This window comes from Crocodylus siamensis, chromosome 4, assembly GCF_052110815.1.
Source record: "Crocodylus siamensis isolate JL-2025a chromosome 4, ASM5211081v1, whole genome shotgun sequence".
Lineage (NCBI taxonomy): Eukaryota > Metazoa > Chordata > Crocodylia > Crocodylidae > Crocodylus > Crocodylus siamensis.
The window spans coordinates 236,075,918-236,093,167 of NC_143398.1; the positions used below are offsets into that span (position 1 = coordinate 236,075,918).

The 17,250-nt window shown below is 46.6% G+C and overlaps 2 protein-coding genes across 2 annotated transcripts in view; one reads left to right on the top strand and one right to left on the bottom strand.

Moving 5' to 3' along the window:
* Positions 1–15,237, top strand: part of TMEM37 (transmembrane protein 37) — a 32,836-nt gene extending 17,599 nt beyond the window's left edge. The window contains exon 3 of the transcript XR_016442114.1: positions 15,109–15,237. The gene's annotated coding sequence lies outside the window, so the exon portion shown is untranslated. The remainder of the gene's footprint in view (positions 1–15,108) is intronic.
* Positions 1–17,250, bottom strand: part of SCTR (secretin receptor) — a 34,196-nt gene that overhangs the window by 6,528 nt on the left and 10,418 nt on the right. The window contains exons 3-11 of the mRNA XM_090045918.1: positions 15,097–15,207; positions 9,456–9,559; positions 8,825–8,922; positions 7,757–7,889; positions 5,475–5,628; positions 5,317–5,377; positions 3,527–3,596; positions 250–341; positions 13–151 (exon numbers count right to left, since the gene is read on the bottom strand). Coding sequence (XP_089902044.1) covers positions 13–151; positions 250–341; positions 3,527–3,596; positions 5,317–5,377; positions 5,475–5,628; positions 7,757–7,889; positions 8,825–8,922; positions 9,456–9,559; positions 15,097–15,207 — 962 coding nt within the window. The remainder of the gene's footprint in view (positions 1–12; positions 152–249; positions 342–3,526; positions 3,597–5,316; positions 5,378–5,474; positions 5,629–7,756; positions 7,890–8,824; positions 8,923–9,455; positions 9,560–15,096; positions 15,208–17,250) is intronic.

A 17,250-nucleotide genomic window follows, 5' to 3' on the forward strand; every position in this document is an offset into this window, starting at 1 on the left:
GTCGAACCATACCTGGAATGATCCAACTGCCAGTTCAAAGAAGAGCTGGATTTCCATTGTGCCACTCTTTGCATCTTCAGGGAAAAAAGCAAAAATGATGTAGTGAACTCCAAAGAGGGGAATGAGAAGGAGTGTTGATTTTGCAAGTCTCCTGATAGCAGAAATAAATGGGAAGGCACCATAAAATGGGAGAAAGTTTGTTTTAAAGAAAAAGGGGGGAAGGGAGGGGGAAGGACATACAGAACCTACTTGTACTGGTCGAAATCATTGGTCTTTCCTTCTGGCGACCTGAGCTTGCTCATTAAGATTCTTAAAATATTCACAAAAAGGATGAAGTTAATCTGTAAAAACAACACACACAGAGGACAGGCGTCAGACTGCAGAGACCCCCTTGCACCAGCCCCCGGAGACACCCTGCCCAGCACCTACAGCCTGGCTTCACCATTCGGATCTACCCACATTGATCTCCAGTTGCTCCCACAGGGTGAATTGATCTCTGTGGAGCCTCTGCTCACTTGAACCCTCTTTTGAAGACTCAGGCATTATATATGCTCTGTTCTGCCCCTTTGTCCAAGGGTTTATTCCCAGCCCCCTCCCAAGGCACAGCTAAAGAGCTGTCAGGATTTATTATTAAAACTTAAAAGGCCAAGGAAAGGGGGACCATGCATGCCTGTACAATAAGCGGCTTGCATTTTTTGACTCCTGCCTACTCAAAACGCGGTTGCAAAGAAGAACTGCTGAACGGCCCAGCTTGCCCAGGTGCAAACGAAGATGTTCAGAGGAGGGTGTTAAAGGGACCGTTTGCCAACCACTGTCACAAACACAGTTTGCTCTTTGTCTACAGGGAAACGGTGGGCTCTCAGATAGTGGAAGCAAAGAAACTGCAGGCAACCCTGGCTTCATGAGGGTAGTAACTGCTGGAGCACTGCTTGTTTCCCTCCAGGAAAGCTGGCTAAAAATGCTGATGTGCTTCTTGGAACAGTGAAGCAAAACCAGTCCTTGCTCATTTGACCTGGCACTCAAAGAGCAGAAATAACAAGATATAGTCAGATGCAAATTCAATTCTCCTCTCTTGATAAGAAGTAATATAAACCAGATGGCAGCACGGGGAAATAATCTTGGGCTTATCTGTGCTCCATATCACAGCTCTTCGCATGCATGCCCTGTGCTCCACCAACAGCCCGGCTTGTGCCCCATGAGGCTACAAAACAAACCGCTGCACTGCTGCTTTTAACCTTTTCCTCCACATATGCGAGTAAATCCGACGCCCTGTACTGGGAGGAAGTCTCAGTCTAACGGAGGTAAACATGAAAGGGGAACCTCTTCATACTTCCTCCATGTGCATCCCTTGCAAATCAGAGGATCGTGGGACACACTTGCATCCAATGCGAGGTTCCTTCAAGTTATGCCCAAGAGCATTATGACTCTGCGGCATAGAGGAGCCTTCCTCAGAGCAGGCAAGGGTCTTTGGGTAGATGTGGTATCTTTTATTAGACCAACTAAGCATTTAGTTGGTCTAATAAAAGACATCACATCGACCCAAAGAACCTTGTCTGCCCGTGTCCTTAGACCAACGCAGCTACAATCAACCTTCCTCGGAGTTGCATCTTGTGCTGCTGGCCCTTTACACTGGCTCTTACTTCTCTCGGACAGACTGGTGCCTCTCAGCTGGACCTAACTAGGAGGGAGGGCTGGGATTAATAAGAGATCTGGTGGGAGAGGTAAGAAAGCTGTCACTGGGGGGAATGGCAGAGTTAGAGAAATCTAAAGGCAGGACACCAGCAGAGGGAGTTGCCAGCTGACTTTCCCCAGGGTAGAGGGGCCTGGAGAATAGCAGAGAAGCTGTATGTGTTGATTTTCTCAGGGTGGGAGAAGGTGCAGTCCAGGGAAGTGGTAGGCCCACCCCTGGTGAAGAACGAACAACTGGGTAGAGAGACTGGGAGTCTTTCTTGGGAAGAGAAAAAGGTGTGGGGAGAGCTTGAAAAAGAGGGCGGATGAGGAGCTCTGCGAGCGACAGCAAGCACTGAAACAAGGGTATCTGTAGTGCTGCGCTGTGCTGGGGACAATGTTCAAGAGACGTTATCTGCATTGGGATTTCAGGGATTACTTGCATTGTGTTACTAATACCCTGCCGTATACTGGTATGATCCAAGCCCTGAGGAAGCCTTGAGAGATGAGCATCCTACAGCTCTGGCACCTGCTGCAAAGAGGAACTCAGGCAGTAAAGTGGATTTGATACATGGTGTAGGGTTTTGAGGAGCCTTGGAGGGGGAAACTGAGGCAGGAGCAGCTCAGGAAGCCCGGTATGTTACTCCACCCCAGGCTCAAATGGACAATTTTCATTGAACCCCTTGAGCTCTGCAAATATGTTTGTTATGTGGCTGGCATTGGAAGCACCCCCAACCTTGTTTAAACATGGTATGTAAATACTGGTCTGGCGAAGACCTGCCTGTCCAGTTGTGCAGTCCTCCAGCTGTGAGGTCAGGGGAGTTGAATGGTTGCTAAAGAACCCAGGATTTGGCCCAGCAGAGCTGTCTAGCCCTCCCTCCTGCTCACCCAAGTGATACCTAGGGTCATGGTTTCCTAAATGTGAAAGGCAAAAGCCCCTAGTGAAGTCCAGCTTCCCCGTTCCACTCCCCAGGTGTTTTGCATCGATAAGCACCAGCAGATGGACTTAATTATTCTGCGCCAGTGCTTTGGGATAACTGTAGAGACGTCATTGGCACGACTGCTGTTCCGATGGACTGCACATGGACCGTCTCCGTGCTACTGAGACAACGGCCCACCAACTTGAGTAGTCTTTAAGAACCCCCCCCATGCAACTGGGTTGAACGTGCACCACCAAAGATACGGGAGTCCCGTGATCCAAGTCAGGACATCGAGGGCCACATGTCCACCTGCAGGTCACCCGTTCCAGGCTCCCCGAGCCACACAGCACAGCAGTACTGTGTGTCCCGAATTCTTGTGGGCGGAGGGGTCTGAGGGCAATGCCTCCAGCCTTAGGGAGAGAGCACTTATCCCAGCACCTTGTCACATGGAATCCAGCAGGGAGCTGGGCCTGTGTTTTAAAAGCAAAAACTGCTGCTTATGTAAGACAAGTTGTTTTTGGCTTGGCTGGGAGAAGCAGTGCTGAGGCGGAGGCACAAAGGTTATTGTGCTGAGATCTTCAGCTCCTCTGCCTCCCCTTCATTGCCTTCCCGGGAGCAGTCCAAAACAAGCTTCCACAAGCCAGCTGAAGTGCCTGCGAAATCAACAGGATGTGGAAACCTGATCCCCGCTTGGCCGTTGCTGCCGGGGAGGAAACTCAGAGGAATCCTTGTGAATTTAACCCTAGAGGCAATCCTTACAGACCCGGATCCCGCTGAGCAAAACGCTCCCAGGGAGTTATTCCCGTATTGCACCAGTGAAGGGGTGTGCGGAGCATCCTGTTGTTGATGTGGCTCTAAACCCCATTGTGCTGATACTCTCTGATGTCCCGGTATCTGGAAGTAGACTTTTCAATGCACTTGTCCCAGGACTGACTTACAAAAATAGACAAAACTACAGGGCCTCTAATGGTCCACCAGATAGCAGCTTTGGTATTAATGTCCCAGCACCTGCAATAATAGAAGAAAAAGAGGTCCTTGTTAAATCACCCACTGCTAACAAAGCTCACGCTAGGACTTAATTTCATAGCACTTCAAATAGGTTTCTGTGCCATTTTTTTCCCCACAGAATAATTTCCCACAGGTATCGGAGCCAAAACTTCTAGGAGACCAGGTTCACACCTGTTCCTGACAAAATGGCAGATTGCCCTTCAAAATAAAGCCCAGCGCTATTTATCCAGAAGTGTGGGAGGAAACACCTGAAACCTTCAAAGAAAAAAAGGTTTCTCTGATTATAGGAGTCAAATGCAGCCTTTGAAAGAGTTATATAATGACTCCATCAGTGGAGCACAAAAAAAGATGCCAGGTGGCTTTCAAGCTATCGGGCTCAACTGTGGGACCGTCAAGTGGGTGCAAAACTGGTTGCGGGGTAGGACACAGAGAGTCCAAATGAATGGATTGGTGTTGTCCTGGCAAGATGTGGGCAGCGGTGTACTCCAGGGGTCAGTACTTGGCCCAGTGCTGTTCAATATCTTCATCAATGATCTGGATGGGGATGAAGAGCCCAATGGCCAAGTTCACGGATGACACCAAGATATGGGGTTGAGCGGACACACCTGCAGATAGGCTGCAGATACAAGCAGACCTAGACAGGCTGGCGTGCTGGGCAGAACAGAACCAGATGAGGTTCAACGTAAAGAAATGCAAAGTGCTGCATCTGGGAAGGAAGACCCCCCCAGCACACCTACAGGGCGTTGCTAACCTGACCAGCAGTACAAATTAAAGGGATCTGGGGGTAACAATAGACCCCAGCATGAACACAGTAGCCGCTAGGGCCAATAAAACTCTGCCATGCATCAATCGATGCATCTCCAGTAAATCCAAAGAAGGGATTCTCCTGCTTTACTCAACATTGGTGCAGCCGCAGCTGGAGTTTTGCATCCAGTTTTGGGCGCCGCACTTCAACAAGGACATGGCAAAGCTCGAGAGGGTCCAGAGAAGGGCCACCCGCATGATCAGGGACTTGCATGGCAAGCCACATGAGGAGAGGCTGAGAGATCTTAGACTCTTCAGCCTGAAGAAAAGAAAGCTGAGAGGGGACCTGATGGCAGCTTACCGCTATATCAGAGGCGTACATCAGGGGCTCGGTGAACAACTGTTCACCAGGGCGCCCTGGGGGAAAACTAGCAACAATGGCCACAAACTCCTGGAAGATAGCTTCAGGACGAACAGTAGGAAAAACTTCTTTACAACCAGGGTGTCCAGACTATGGAACAAGCTCTCCCCAGAGGTGGTGCAATCCTCTATCCTAGAAGTCTTCAAGAGAAGACTGGACGGTCACCTGGCTGGGGTCGCCTGACCCCACATGTCTTTCCTGCTCATGCAGGGGGCTGGACCCGAGGATCCTTCAGGGTCCCTTCCAGCCCTATGAGTCTATGATACTAAGAGCCCATCCACTAGGCTTGAAAGTGCTGCCTAGCTGTAGACCAACCCTCTTTGCAAGGGCCTGAGGATCCTTTAAAACTGACCTATTCTCAATGAGGGCTTCAGGATCGCCGCAGCCTTTGGCCCATTGCCGAGTCCCAATGAAGTGCAGTATCGTTCACACGACCTGCAGAGCAGTAACAACCAAAGAGGCTTTTCCTGAGAAGGGCAACCCTGGCAGCGGTGTGCACACACCTATGTGGCTTCCCTCAACAAGTACAACATGTATGGAATTTAAATGCCTTACCCTATATTTTCATGTAGCTGCCTGGCAATGGCCCATGTGATAACAAATACCATTGGGGCTCCTGCAATTACAAGAGCCAATTATTGTTCCTGATAAAGTGGCCTCAAATAAATCAGTAATAATCAAACAATTATTTTTTTTGAAAAGAGACACAGTACCCCATCCCAGGGCGATGAACCACCAGAAGAACTTCCTTTCGGAGAAGAAGGAAATAACCAGGAGAGCATGGAGATACAGGCCCTCCACCAGAAGCCAACTGTAGTTAGCCATGATGCAATACTGAAAGAAGATCATGATGATTTTACATCCAGCCTAAAGAAACAAGAGTAGAATTAGCTTCTGCTGCATGTTCATCTGCCTTCCTGCAGAGAGACGTCTCAACAGATAAATTAGCATGCATGCTCATTGTGGTGGCAAGTGATGGTCTTAGTCCACATGTCTGCATGATGAGAAAGAGGAGGACCAGTGGGCAGGTGCTGGCCTGGGACTCAAAGACTTAGGTGTCATTCCCTGCTACACCCTAGACATCAGTCATATGGGCAAGCTATGAGCCCGAAACCTCCGAGATGCATCTAGTTCCCACTGATTTCTTAGTCTCTCTGCCTCAGTTCCCAATCTATAAAATGGGAGATAATAGCCCACCGCTACCTCCCAAGGGGGTTGTGAGAATAAATCTAAAAACTGGGGTATGGCCAGATACGATAGTAATGGAGGCAGTAAAGGGCATCTTAATTTGAGAGTCTCTGAGAGGCCACAACTGAATGGGATATGGATGTGAAGGCCTGATTTCCTCTGGCTCGTGGGTTTGATGTTATTGCCCATTACAATCAGTAGTGCTGCCACTGATTCACAAAGTTATTAGGCGTTTTTTTCTTTTGATCTCTTTTTCAGTGAAAAATGGGCACCATCTTTTAACGGGAAAATTAACTTTGGTTGAAATGTTCTCATTGTTCAGCTGCCCAAGCAAGTTCAGGCTAAGACTTTGCAATATTTTTATTTTTCAGTTAATACTTCTTTTTTTTGGTTTAGAAAACTGAACATTGCCCCCCCCCCCAAAAAAAAGTTTTAGTTTGTAGCATATTTCAATACAAAATGTAAAATTCAACGCATTCCAGGTAAAGCAGAGGTCACTTTTTCACGCCATGTTGCTGGCAACATTCAATTTAGTTTTGATTCTTACAATATTTGGCGTGGTTTCCTCCAGCCTGAACTGCCAGAATATAGAGACTGCATGAGACTCTTAGCTTGCAAGCCTAAGCTTATAGCTCTTTTGGTTGTGGAGAAAAGCTTAAAAAGTTGAAATCTGTGCATTTCAGAAGCTCAGAAATGATATGCCAAGTAAAAAGAACACAGAATTATTTTCTTTTTAAAAAAAATAGTTGTGATTTTTAAGTAAGTCTCATGACTTTGTCAGGCCTGGCTGGGAATTTTTGAGGGCTCGGAGTTGGCAACACTGCTAGGGCCAGTGCCGAATCAGCGTGTTCTGCTGCACTGCATTGCATGATGCTGTCTCCAACTGCTGTGATATCTAGGCCCTTGCTACTACTGCACTAATGATGTGAGTAATGAGTATGACCCCGCGCACTCAACAACACAAGTACAGCCCGTTAGTAGAAGGAGGGTGCGCTGCTGTTGTGCATGCCATGCCTGGTGTGTGATAACTTGGACAACCCCTAGCACTCCTGTAAAGAAGAGAGGAGCACTGAGGAAGGTTGCAGGAGACACGGAAATAGTGCCAGTTTTCTAAAACCCGCAGACCCTCTGCCTCTTGTGCTGCAGGCTGCCAAGAGGCTTGAATCCCCTTGGGGCTGAGGTGGGGAAGCTGAGTTTGGCAGCAGATGCAACATGGTTTCCTCTGCACGAGGCTGATTTCTCAGTGGAAAAGTATAGAAACTGCCATAGGCAGACAAGGTTCTTTGGGTCAATGTGATACCTTTATTAGACCAACTAAATAGTTGGAAAATGTAGATGGTCTAATAAAAGATATCACATTGACCCAAAAAGTCCTTGTCGGCCTATGTCTTTAGACCAAGGCGGCTATAACCAACACCTAGAAACTGCCATTGCTTTCATAGCCTCCATCCCTCCTGGGAGGGAGAGACAGTGATGCAAAGCTGCAGAGGAAGCCTTAGGCTGCATGGCCCTGGCAGGGAGCACCCTGCCTTTGCAGGTGAGCAAAGACAGCACTTCTTTCTCGCACGTCTTACCAAACCCCCCGCAGCACAGAGCCGCAGACACTCTCTGAAAGTCTCACGTGAACATGTAATTTCAGCTCAACCAGCATACAGAATACAGGGACAGGGGAAAACAGAGGAGAGCAGCATTTGTTAAAAGCTTTCTTCCCCCACCCCACCCCATAGCTCTGCACGTCAGGGCTCTCAGCCCCTTTCCTGTATTGCCATTTCTCCTGCTAAAATCCCAGGGGAGTCCAGGGTTTTACCATGTGAGCGCTGCAGTAGTTGACATCCTCAGAGGAAAACAGCATGGCGTCTTTGATGAAGTTTGACAGGGCGCGTAAAATAAAGGATGTGAACAGGTGCATGTGGATGTAGTTCCTTGTGCAGTGGAGTCTTCTGTGCCCAAAAGAGAGAAATCCTACGTAGTTAATGCTCCTCAGACAAGGGAGGGCTGGCTGATCTCAGCATCAGGACTCTGCCTGGGCTCTCGACTTCAAGAACTGGCAGAACCTACTCAACCCTTCATCCTTCAAAGGAAGTCTGATTTAAACCCATTCACTTGTCTGCCCTAAAGGGTTCTTTCAGAAGGAAACTTTCAAGCCACATTTGCTCTGCATAGACACTAATCTGAGCACTGCTGTACAAGTGAGCATTTGCTCTGTTATCTTTGGTCTGCTTTCCCTTCCCACCCCCATTCTGAATTATGGTGTGTGCCAACCAGCTGTCTTATACCCAGCGTGGGTCACATTTTGCTGATGTTGTCTATTCTTTGCATTTGCCTTCAACGTGTTGAATCCTATGTGAAGTCAGTGAGCCTTTACAGACTCAGGACAATGGTTTGCAATGGTTCCTTCTGCACAGAGTGCTCATCCATTGTCAGTTAAATGTAGTTGGTTGAGTAACCAGCCAACTCAGACCTCCAGAACACATGCATTACAAGTGCTTATGGCAAAACTGAGAGCAGATTTGGCCCATGTAAATCTGAAAGACCTTCTCTGAAGCCAATGCATTGTAACACAGAAAAGAATTTCATTCAGGCTATAAATAAGAAAGGAAAACTGAGTGTAACCAGAAGAGAAAAAAAAGCTGTCTGCTGCTGAGATCAGTTACCATGGGACAGAAATGATGGCAGTCCCACCACCTGGAGCATTTAAAAGAGAAAAACACACTACAGGGCCGGAGCAGTGAACTCAGACTATTTCTGCCTCTAGTTTCTAGAAGGGTTGTGAGACTGTTTAACCATCTATCTTCCCGTGAAAAAAGCATATTAATTTGGGTCTGTGAGGGTTAATCAGAGGTTTTGCAAACAAAGAAGGTCCACTTCTCCTCACCTAAAGGCTGCCAGGATCCCCAAGGCTATCATCAGCGTCAGGAGGGAAGTGCTGTATCCAACCGTGTACATGGTCTTCACCTTCATGAAATAAGTGCGCTGCAAAAGAGATACCCATGGGAATCCTCACTCTTCATGGGAAGTCTTACAGGACCAACAGCAATCAGGGCACTCTCTCTAAGGCAGGGGCAGGCAATTATTTTGAGCGGAGGGCCACTTACTGAGTTTTGGCAAGCCATCGAGGGCTGCATGATAGGCAGCGAGGGGCTGATAAATATTAATTTTCTACATTTTTTAGGGTCCCCATGGGCCAGATAGAATGGCTTGATGGGCTTCAGCTGGCCCGTGGGCCACATTTTGCCCACCCCTACTCTAATGTCTCATACTTAGATCCTTTAGCTGACGTATGACCATCATGCTGGGAGCCAAAGCCAAGGGAGAGCTTCAGGCAGGGGTCTGGTGTCCAGTCTTTTGAGGAGCAAGGGGGCACATCCACCCACTCCAGGCTCCATCTCATGCCAGAGCCATTAAACCATGCTTTCTCTCTGTTGCTGGTTTACAGTTCCCCTCCCTCCCCTGCCCCAGATCATTAAGCAACACATGTTAAGTCACAAATAATAAATCAGACTCACTCTGTCCTCATTAGTAGTGTCATTCACATCATAGCCACAGGCAACATCAGGTCTTGGAAATGTCTCGGACCAACCTTCACTGGTGCAGTTCCGATACACAAAGCCTGTATTGTGGCAGCGGTAACAAAGTGAGATGTAATCGCTCACTATTATGTGAGGGTGATTATTCTGCTTAATGATCAGTAACAAGCAAATACCAGTATGCCAACAGCAGCGCTGAGTAGCTTTCTCCATGGCGTGCAGAGAGCACAGCTGGAGGTGAGATGCAGCTAAGAGCATGAGCACCTTCTTGAAGCAGGTTGTTCTTGAACAGAGGCAAAATGAACCAACAAAACACTGACCCTGACCTAGGAGTGCTTAGAGCTTGACCCAAAACCTACTGAAGTCAATGGAAAGACTTCCGTTCTCTACTAAAAGATCTGGGTCAGGTCCATAATCCTGCACGGTGGAAGTTTATGCTACTGGTTTCAATAGGAACCGGGCCATATATACTTGGGCCCTAAAAAAGTCCGCTTCTCTCTTTATGTGTTGGCAGATGTTCTTACTAATAAAGCACTAAACTCAAACACCTGAGAGAATGGTGATGCTCAGACATGGTCCATCTACTCTGGACCATGGTATCCTATAGGTTAAGAGGCTCAGTCTCTGAATACCAGAATTCAAGGCCCATCCATTCTTCAGGCTTTTGTAGGAGGAGGAAATTGAGCTGGTCTAATAAAAGATATCAGGTTTACCCAAAGAACCTTGTCTGCATACAGAAGATACAGTTGAGTAGATAGGGCAGTGAGTGAACTCTGCTGATACCATATTTGCCCAGTGTATTTGTGTGGTTCTGACTGTTCACACACCCAGGGATGGCTGTGATGCATATGGGTTATTAACTGAAATATAAATAACAGTATTGTACACAGCTGGTATTTGTTGGCTGGCGATCTGGGATCAACAAAGCTGTGACTCACGGAGTCACAGATTCAATTCATCCCATGGTCAAATCTGCCATTCTCGTGAAGGTCCCTAGATTAGATGTCTTTCTGAGGATTTGTCATGATCTGATGGTGAGAGAAAATGGTGATAGACGGAGTGCCAATGGCTCTGCTCATTCCATAGACAATCTCTGTTATCTCATTCTAAGGCAGGGGTGGGCAATTATTTCGGCTGGAGGGCCGCTTACTGAGTTTTGGCAAGCCATCGAGGGCCTCATAACAGGCAGCCAGGGGCAGATAAATATTAATTTTCTAAATTTTTTAGGGGCCCCATGGGCTGGATAGAATGGCCTGGCAGGCCACACCCAGCCCGCGGGCCATATTTTGCCCACCCCCGTTCTAAGGTGATTTCTGATCTTTAACATAACTAAAAGCACATGTGCATTTCCAGGATTTTTAAGGGAAAAAAATCACCTCATTTGTATACGTGCACCCCAGCAGCCAGGGGAGAGCTTAGCCCTGTGAACTTCTAACCTAGGTCCAGCCCTTCTTGGAGGAATGGACCACACCTGCGAGTTTTTCTACTATGTAGCAGGAACACAACACCTAGCTGACAGTATCACCTGCAGGTTTCAGAGAGGCTTCCTCTGTTTCCAGTCTGATGCATTTCACGAAGCAAGAACAGGAACAACACCCAGGACTAAGTACTTAACCTTGTGTTAGGCATTAGCAGGGCAAATGAAATGGAGACGCTATAAGCTAATATCAGATCACCGGAGGAATGTGTGACCTTAACAGGCTGCTAGAATGGCCATCTGTACCCACACAGAGTGGTACTTCGGCCAAATAAACACAGCCTGGGTAAAAGCAACAGTTCTGTGCAACAGTCAGACCAGCTACTGCCCATCTCCTCCACTCTGAAGACATGGGGTGAAATTCTGACCTGAGGAAAACTCCCCTTGCCTCTAATCAGGACAGGATTTTACCCAGGGAAAGGTAAACTGCTGTCAGAACAAGCATACTACAGGGTAGAGCCGCTTTGCTCTTCTCCATCTTTTACTGTGCTCTTCCTACAGAGGAACATGACTTAATTAGGTCCTGTGCAGCTCTTTAGTGACTCTAGTCATTGCCTGGCAGATTATTGTTTTCCTTGGACATATTACAGGGAGGACTCCAGGATCTAACCTAGCTGCTTTATTTTTCTGTAGTCTTGCCAGACGTGTCCAAAACTGAAGGGTCAGAGAGAGAAGCATGAGATGCACATGCATGAGAATATATCAGTGGAGTAACTGGTAATCTACAGGGTATGAGTGAACATGAAGTCTGGGCTGTTGCACCATTATGGATGATCCTATAGTGAGACCACATCTGCACTAACTACAGGTCTGAGTTAAAGGTGCCATAGGAAAAGATGTATAACAAAGGCTTTGATCCTTGCTTGGCTGGAATTACAAATGTGTTATACATCTATTTATGAAAGTCTGGCTCCAGCTACTTTCTCTGGAAAGATCAGGCTGGTGGATTTTTGAGTTCATGTTTTCCATGTTCTGTTGTAATACAATGGCAAAGTGAAAAAAATGAAGCATCTTAGGAAGAACTCCCACTTTTCCCTTCCTGTCCCCACACCCTACCAGCCTGCCTTGAAACTTGACTGCAAGCATCCTTGACTGGGAGGTGCAGAATGTGTGTTTCTAGCAGATGGTGATAAGCAAGATAAGTAGAATCAAAATGCACTGCTTATAAGTGTGCTTATAACCTACAATACTGATTGCAAAAAAGGGCTTTAAGTGTGTCAGAGGACAAGGCACGATAAAAAGGGGCACGTGCAGACGTGTTGGCATCTATTGTCTGTCTGCATAAGTACAGGGTTTTAGGTGAGTCATCAAGAAGGAAAGTATAATACTGGCATCTATGGGCATAGATTTCTTATGAAAGATTTCTACTTGGGAAATTGTAATATGCTCTCCTTTATTCCCTCTGTTGAGTCTGTGTCCATTTGAACAGGCAGAAAGTTGAGCATTCAGATCCCCATCCAAACTTCACCGGTGCCATGCTGTATTTGGGTCCAGATTTTCTTTTCAATCCAACACGACATTGGGCCAACCAAGAGGGCTGAGAGCAGCTGCAGATTTCCTCTTCCAGCATTCACCAGTATTTATGACTGCTTACAGGCATAAAAACCCCTCCAGAGTAGAAACTGCACTCTACTTCAAACTCCATGCACCCCGACACCGAGCCCAACTCACGCGCAGAAGAGGCATGGTGTTGGACCTGCATGGATTGGGCATTTCTGCAGGGATTTTTGGGTGCTTTTATGTAATAGCTGGTTGAATCTCCTTTAGATAAAAGCACCAAAAAGCGCCACTGAAGTGCCCAGTCTATACAGACATTGCAGAGCTGTGTTGAACTAACACATGGTTTCTTCCTGTAAAGCGCAGGGGAGATGGGGGGGTTTCCATATCTGTCACTGCTGACAGATTTAGTTCAGACCCGTTTCCATCACTGCCGTGTGGTTCTTTTACATTTGTGGACATCAGTTTCCTTTGTAGCTAAGTGACCAACAGAGCAAAGTTTTGGCTGCTGTGTTTTCCTGTGAGAGAGGCAATTTTAAAGGGAAAAACACAAATTTGTCCAGGACATGGCAGCAACCTTGGGAGATGCAGGAGTTACAAGCCAGCAGAAAGCATGGTGCTAATTTGGATTCAAAACAAGGAATGCAACAGGTCAAAAACAGGATCTCTGCCTCTGGACTCTGTCTTGAAGCCTGTATCTTTGATCATTGGTTATTACGAGTGACTCACAGCAACTTTCAGCCTCTGCAGAATCAAGGCAAATTAAGTTTAGGGTTGTTAGACTATCTCCAGAATAATGGGACGCACCCTAGATTTCAGATCAGGCAACCTTTGGATATGCAAACCTTTGCTTGGTTGTGAGGACTCCCTGGTTCTGACAAGGACACCTCTGGTTTTGACTGAGCCAACTTGAGGTGTGTGCAGAAGTTGGGGGGGGGGTTTCCATTTAAAGTGCTTTATTGTTGCAACTTAACAGAAGCACACGGCTTTACAGCACTTTAAAAATGGGTACAGTGCTTTAAATTAACCCTCGCTAAATGAGGTATTAAATTTGAAGCCCTGTATTTTACAGCACTTTAGCAACCTACAGCACTTTAAATAATGCTGGTCAAATTTCTGACCAGTGGAGAAGCCCCAGATGGCTGCAGAGCATTTCCTGCCTCCAAGCCTGGAAAGTCCACAGAGGCTCAAAACCACCCCCGCTTCCCTGCCCCCGCAGCCTCCCCCTCCCACCACAACACTGCACTTCTATCATATTTAAGAATGCTGTAACTTTATAGTGCTCTAAATCAGGGGTTCCCAAATTGTGGTACACATACCCCTGGGGTATGCAAGACATCTCTGGAGGGCTACATGGGACAAATTGTGTAATGGCAGATTTAACTTTCATTCTTCTAATAATTGGCATTTAAGGGGTTAAAATATAAACAGTATACTGGTAGGGGTACTTGAGCAGCTGGTAAATCTGGAAGGGGTACGTAATAAGCAAAAGTTTGGGAATCTCTGCTTTAAATTGCAGCACTGCGAAGGTGCACTTCTGTACACACACGTGAGCAGCTCCCTCCGGTGGCTGAAACAGAAGGTTTCCAACCGGAGCTAAGAGAGACTTGTACTTTTATGGCCAAAGACTACATGAGACCTGACTGCAGTTATGTCAGGAAGAGATTTCCTCAGATATTCAGACCTTCCTAAATGTTACCCTTTATGGTAACATAGAGCTGGGGGGGTTAGCAGGCAGTTTCTTGATGTTCTTCTGCTCCTATGCCCGCTTATTAATGTAATAATTTGAATAGTGTTTTCTTCAAAAAAGCTGAAATAGGATGCACACATTTTAAAGATCATCAAATACTCCTCTTCTTCTTACGCTGAATCTATCTTACTTTGGCTCCTATCTGCCTTGTAGCTGAATGCCTTCTTCCATAAAATAATAATAATTGTGAAAAGAGTGGCTGGGTGTTTTTATGTAAATAAGGGATCACACTGAGTTACGGTCTTTTGACATGTTTCATAACCAGAGAGACAAACCAGCCTTTTATCATTCAGGGGCACTGTCAGATTAAGCAGAAATGCCTGTGTTTTCGATGTCTATTATTTTGTTAGTGTTGATCCAAGCAAAAGGGCGGAAAAGGCTAATAAAAAAGCAGCCAAACTTCCTGCTAAAACCTGATGATTCCTAGAGTTTATTGCAAGCAAATTCCACCCTCATGTCTACCTTCGATATCCCGAAAAGGTAAAAGATAGAACAAAGCGTTCCTTGACTTTCCTACGTCTACTGCTTGGGAAAAGGATGGTGTTCTCCATCCTTGAGAAGTCCCTTCGACCCAGCTACGCTGCTTTTCATTACTACATTTAATTTCTGCATTTCTCTCAGCCCGGCCAACAAAAAAGAGCCTAGTAACTTGCATTTTTGTTTCAAGCCCGTTCCATTTTCCAGGTCTGCCTTAGTACCATGCTGAACAATCTTCAGGCTGCAAACACTACCTAGTTATGGTCATTGGCCTTTGAAAAAGAAACAGGGAAAATGGGCTGTTGCAGCGGGGAGGAAGCGGGGGGTGGGGGTTCAGCTGTAGGTTTTATGAAAAGCCTGACCTGAAAGTGTCCCCTGAAATCTGACATTTCATTTGAAAAAGTGATGTTTAATGTTACCTTTTTTCCCAGTGAGCATTTGGAAGAATTTGGGGCAGTGCGCATTGACCGTCTGTCCAAGTGGGGAAGAAGGCCAGCAGCTCATGTTGTCCCACATTCCAGCACATCTCCCTAGGATGGAATAACAAGACATCAGGCCACATACTCCATCGCTAGAGTAGACCAAGCTATGAAGGACACATGCATTCAAGACCATGAGACGCAAGCTCTGAAGCTGCTTTCCTGAGGACTGATCCTTCTACTGTCAAACCCAATGGCAGTGGCATGGAGAACCGTTTTCTGTTCACCCTCTGTATGAAGGATCATCCATTTCCAAGCAATACGGAGACAAGAGAGGGATCCCAGGTGCCAGGTCTGCTTCCAAGCATGCTGAAATCAGGGGGAGTCTTTTCATCAGCTCCAGAGGCTCTAGAGCAGGCCTTTGGCCCTTGGTCCTCTGTCGCTGCCTAATTAGTTTGGGAAGAGGAAAGAAACCTGATCTGAATATTTTTAGTCACCTCAGCAAAAACTACTGCTTGGACAGAGTCTAATGTTTTACTTACTTGTATAAATACAAAAATGTACAACTTGACTACTATGTTAAATCGCTATGACATTATACCATGGCAAAAGAGGAAAGATGTTCATTAGAGGCCAGGCTTTTGCAAGCACAAAGTCTTTTGACACTTTTTGGCACCTCTTTCACTAGTGCTGAGAGGCGGTTAGTGAATAATGCTAATGAACAAGTTTCTGGGCTCAGCTGTGGCTCTCAATTACGTTACCTGCTGTAAGAGCTCAAAACTTAATTTAGCAAGTCCAGAAAAGCAATTACTGTGATTAGAAAGGAAAAGAATTGCACTTGCCAGTTACAGGTCAGGAAAAGGGATCGTGCATTCCCTTCCAGAGACTCCATTCCATTCACTCTAGGAATGAACCTAATTAATGGTAATATTCTCTCTGGCACAAGCCAGGTCTTGAACGATTTATGGTTTGAACCCCATTTCCCAGCAGTTATTTCAGTTGGAGGCCCCATTCTTGAGCCACCATTAAACTGGAAATCCCACTACACTGTATGGTCCTATATTTCTATGTATTTAGGGATGCCGCTCTTGTGACTCTCTTCTCTGTATTGCACCTTTAAATCACCAAGGACTCTACTGTCTGTCATGACTAGCACACTATCTTATACATGTGCTCAACGCCTGTTCTGATGACTTCTAATTAGAATGCATTGGAGCCAACTCAATTAATTGAGTCTGCAGAAGTGTGCTAATTAGCATGCTCCAGCAGCCTCGGTGTCACGTGAATTTAGTGCCCCTGTGCTTCAAAGCAGTTGGCAGGAGTGTTTTAACTACAGCTTGTTGAACAAGTTTTAGTTAAAGCGCCTCTGCTGCCATTTTGACGTGTGGGATGCTCAACACACAAGACACTGCAGACGCTTTAATTAGAGTGGCTCCCGAGAGCCACTCTAATTAAAGCACACTCTCCCGCACCCTGGAGCAGGGATAAAGACACCCATTGCATGTTGAGTGCAGGGTGGGAGGCTGAGAAGAAGCTCCCTCTCTGCTTCCCCCCTCTTTTGTGGGGACTCTAGCATTTTGGCTTTTCTTGTGATGCTGTTCTCCTGTATTACGCAGGGATCAGACTGATGGAAGTGAGCTGTCTGCCTCTCTCAACTGGACTGAGGAAACAATCCCCTTTGCTGGCTGTGATTAATATCTGCTGTTTCCTGATCAAGAAAAAAGGCAGCTGCACCACCGCTGCATTTGCAAGCCAAGGGGCCTGTCCTGCCGGGTTCTGGGCATCCCTTGCATACCCTGAATGCTTTTCCCTCCCTGGAAAGTGCTCAGCATTTCCTTCAAGGCCTCTGGGCTGCTTAGGCTTCATCAGGCTGACACAGACTGTCTCACAATCCAGATCTGCCTCCTCCTGTTTTCCCAGTGATCTTTTCCTATGTAATAAAAAGAACAGAAACAAGGAACTTGCTCACAGCCTGGAGTGTCTCACTTCAGTGTTTACCCACCGCGGCGAATGTTTATGGCTCAGCAGTATCATTTAACAGGCGGCGATCAGTCAAAGCCGAATGTTAGCATGGGTGAGGTCTATGTTTAGCTCTGCCCTGTTGTCTGGATCACAGCCCTCCGTGCTGGCAGCGCAGTACAAAGCCTCAACGGC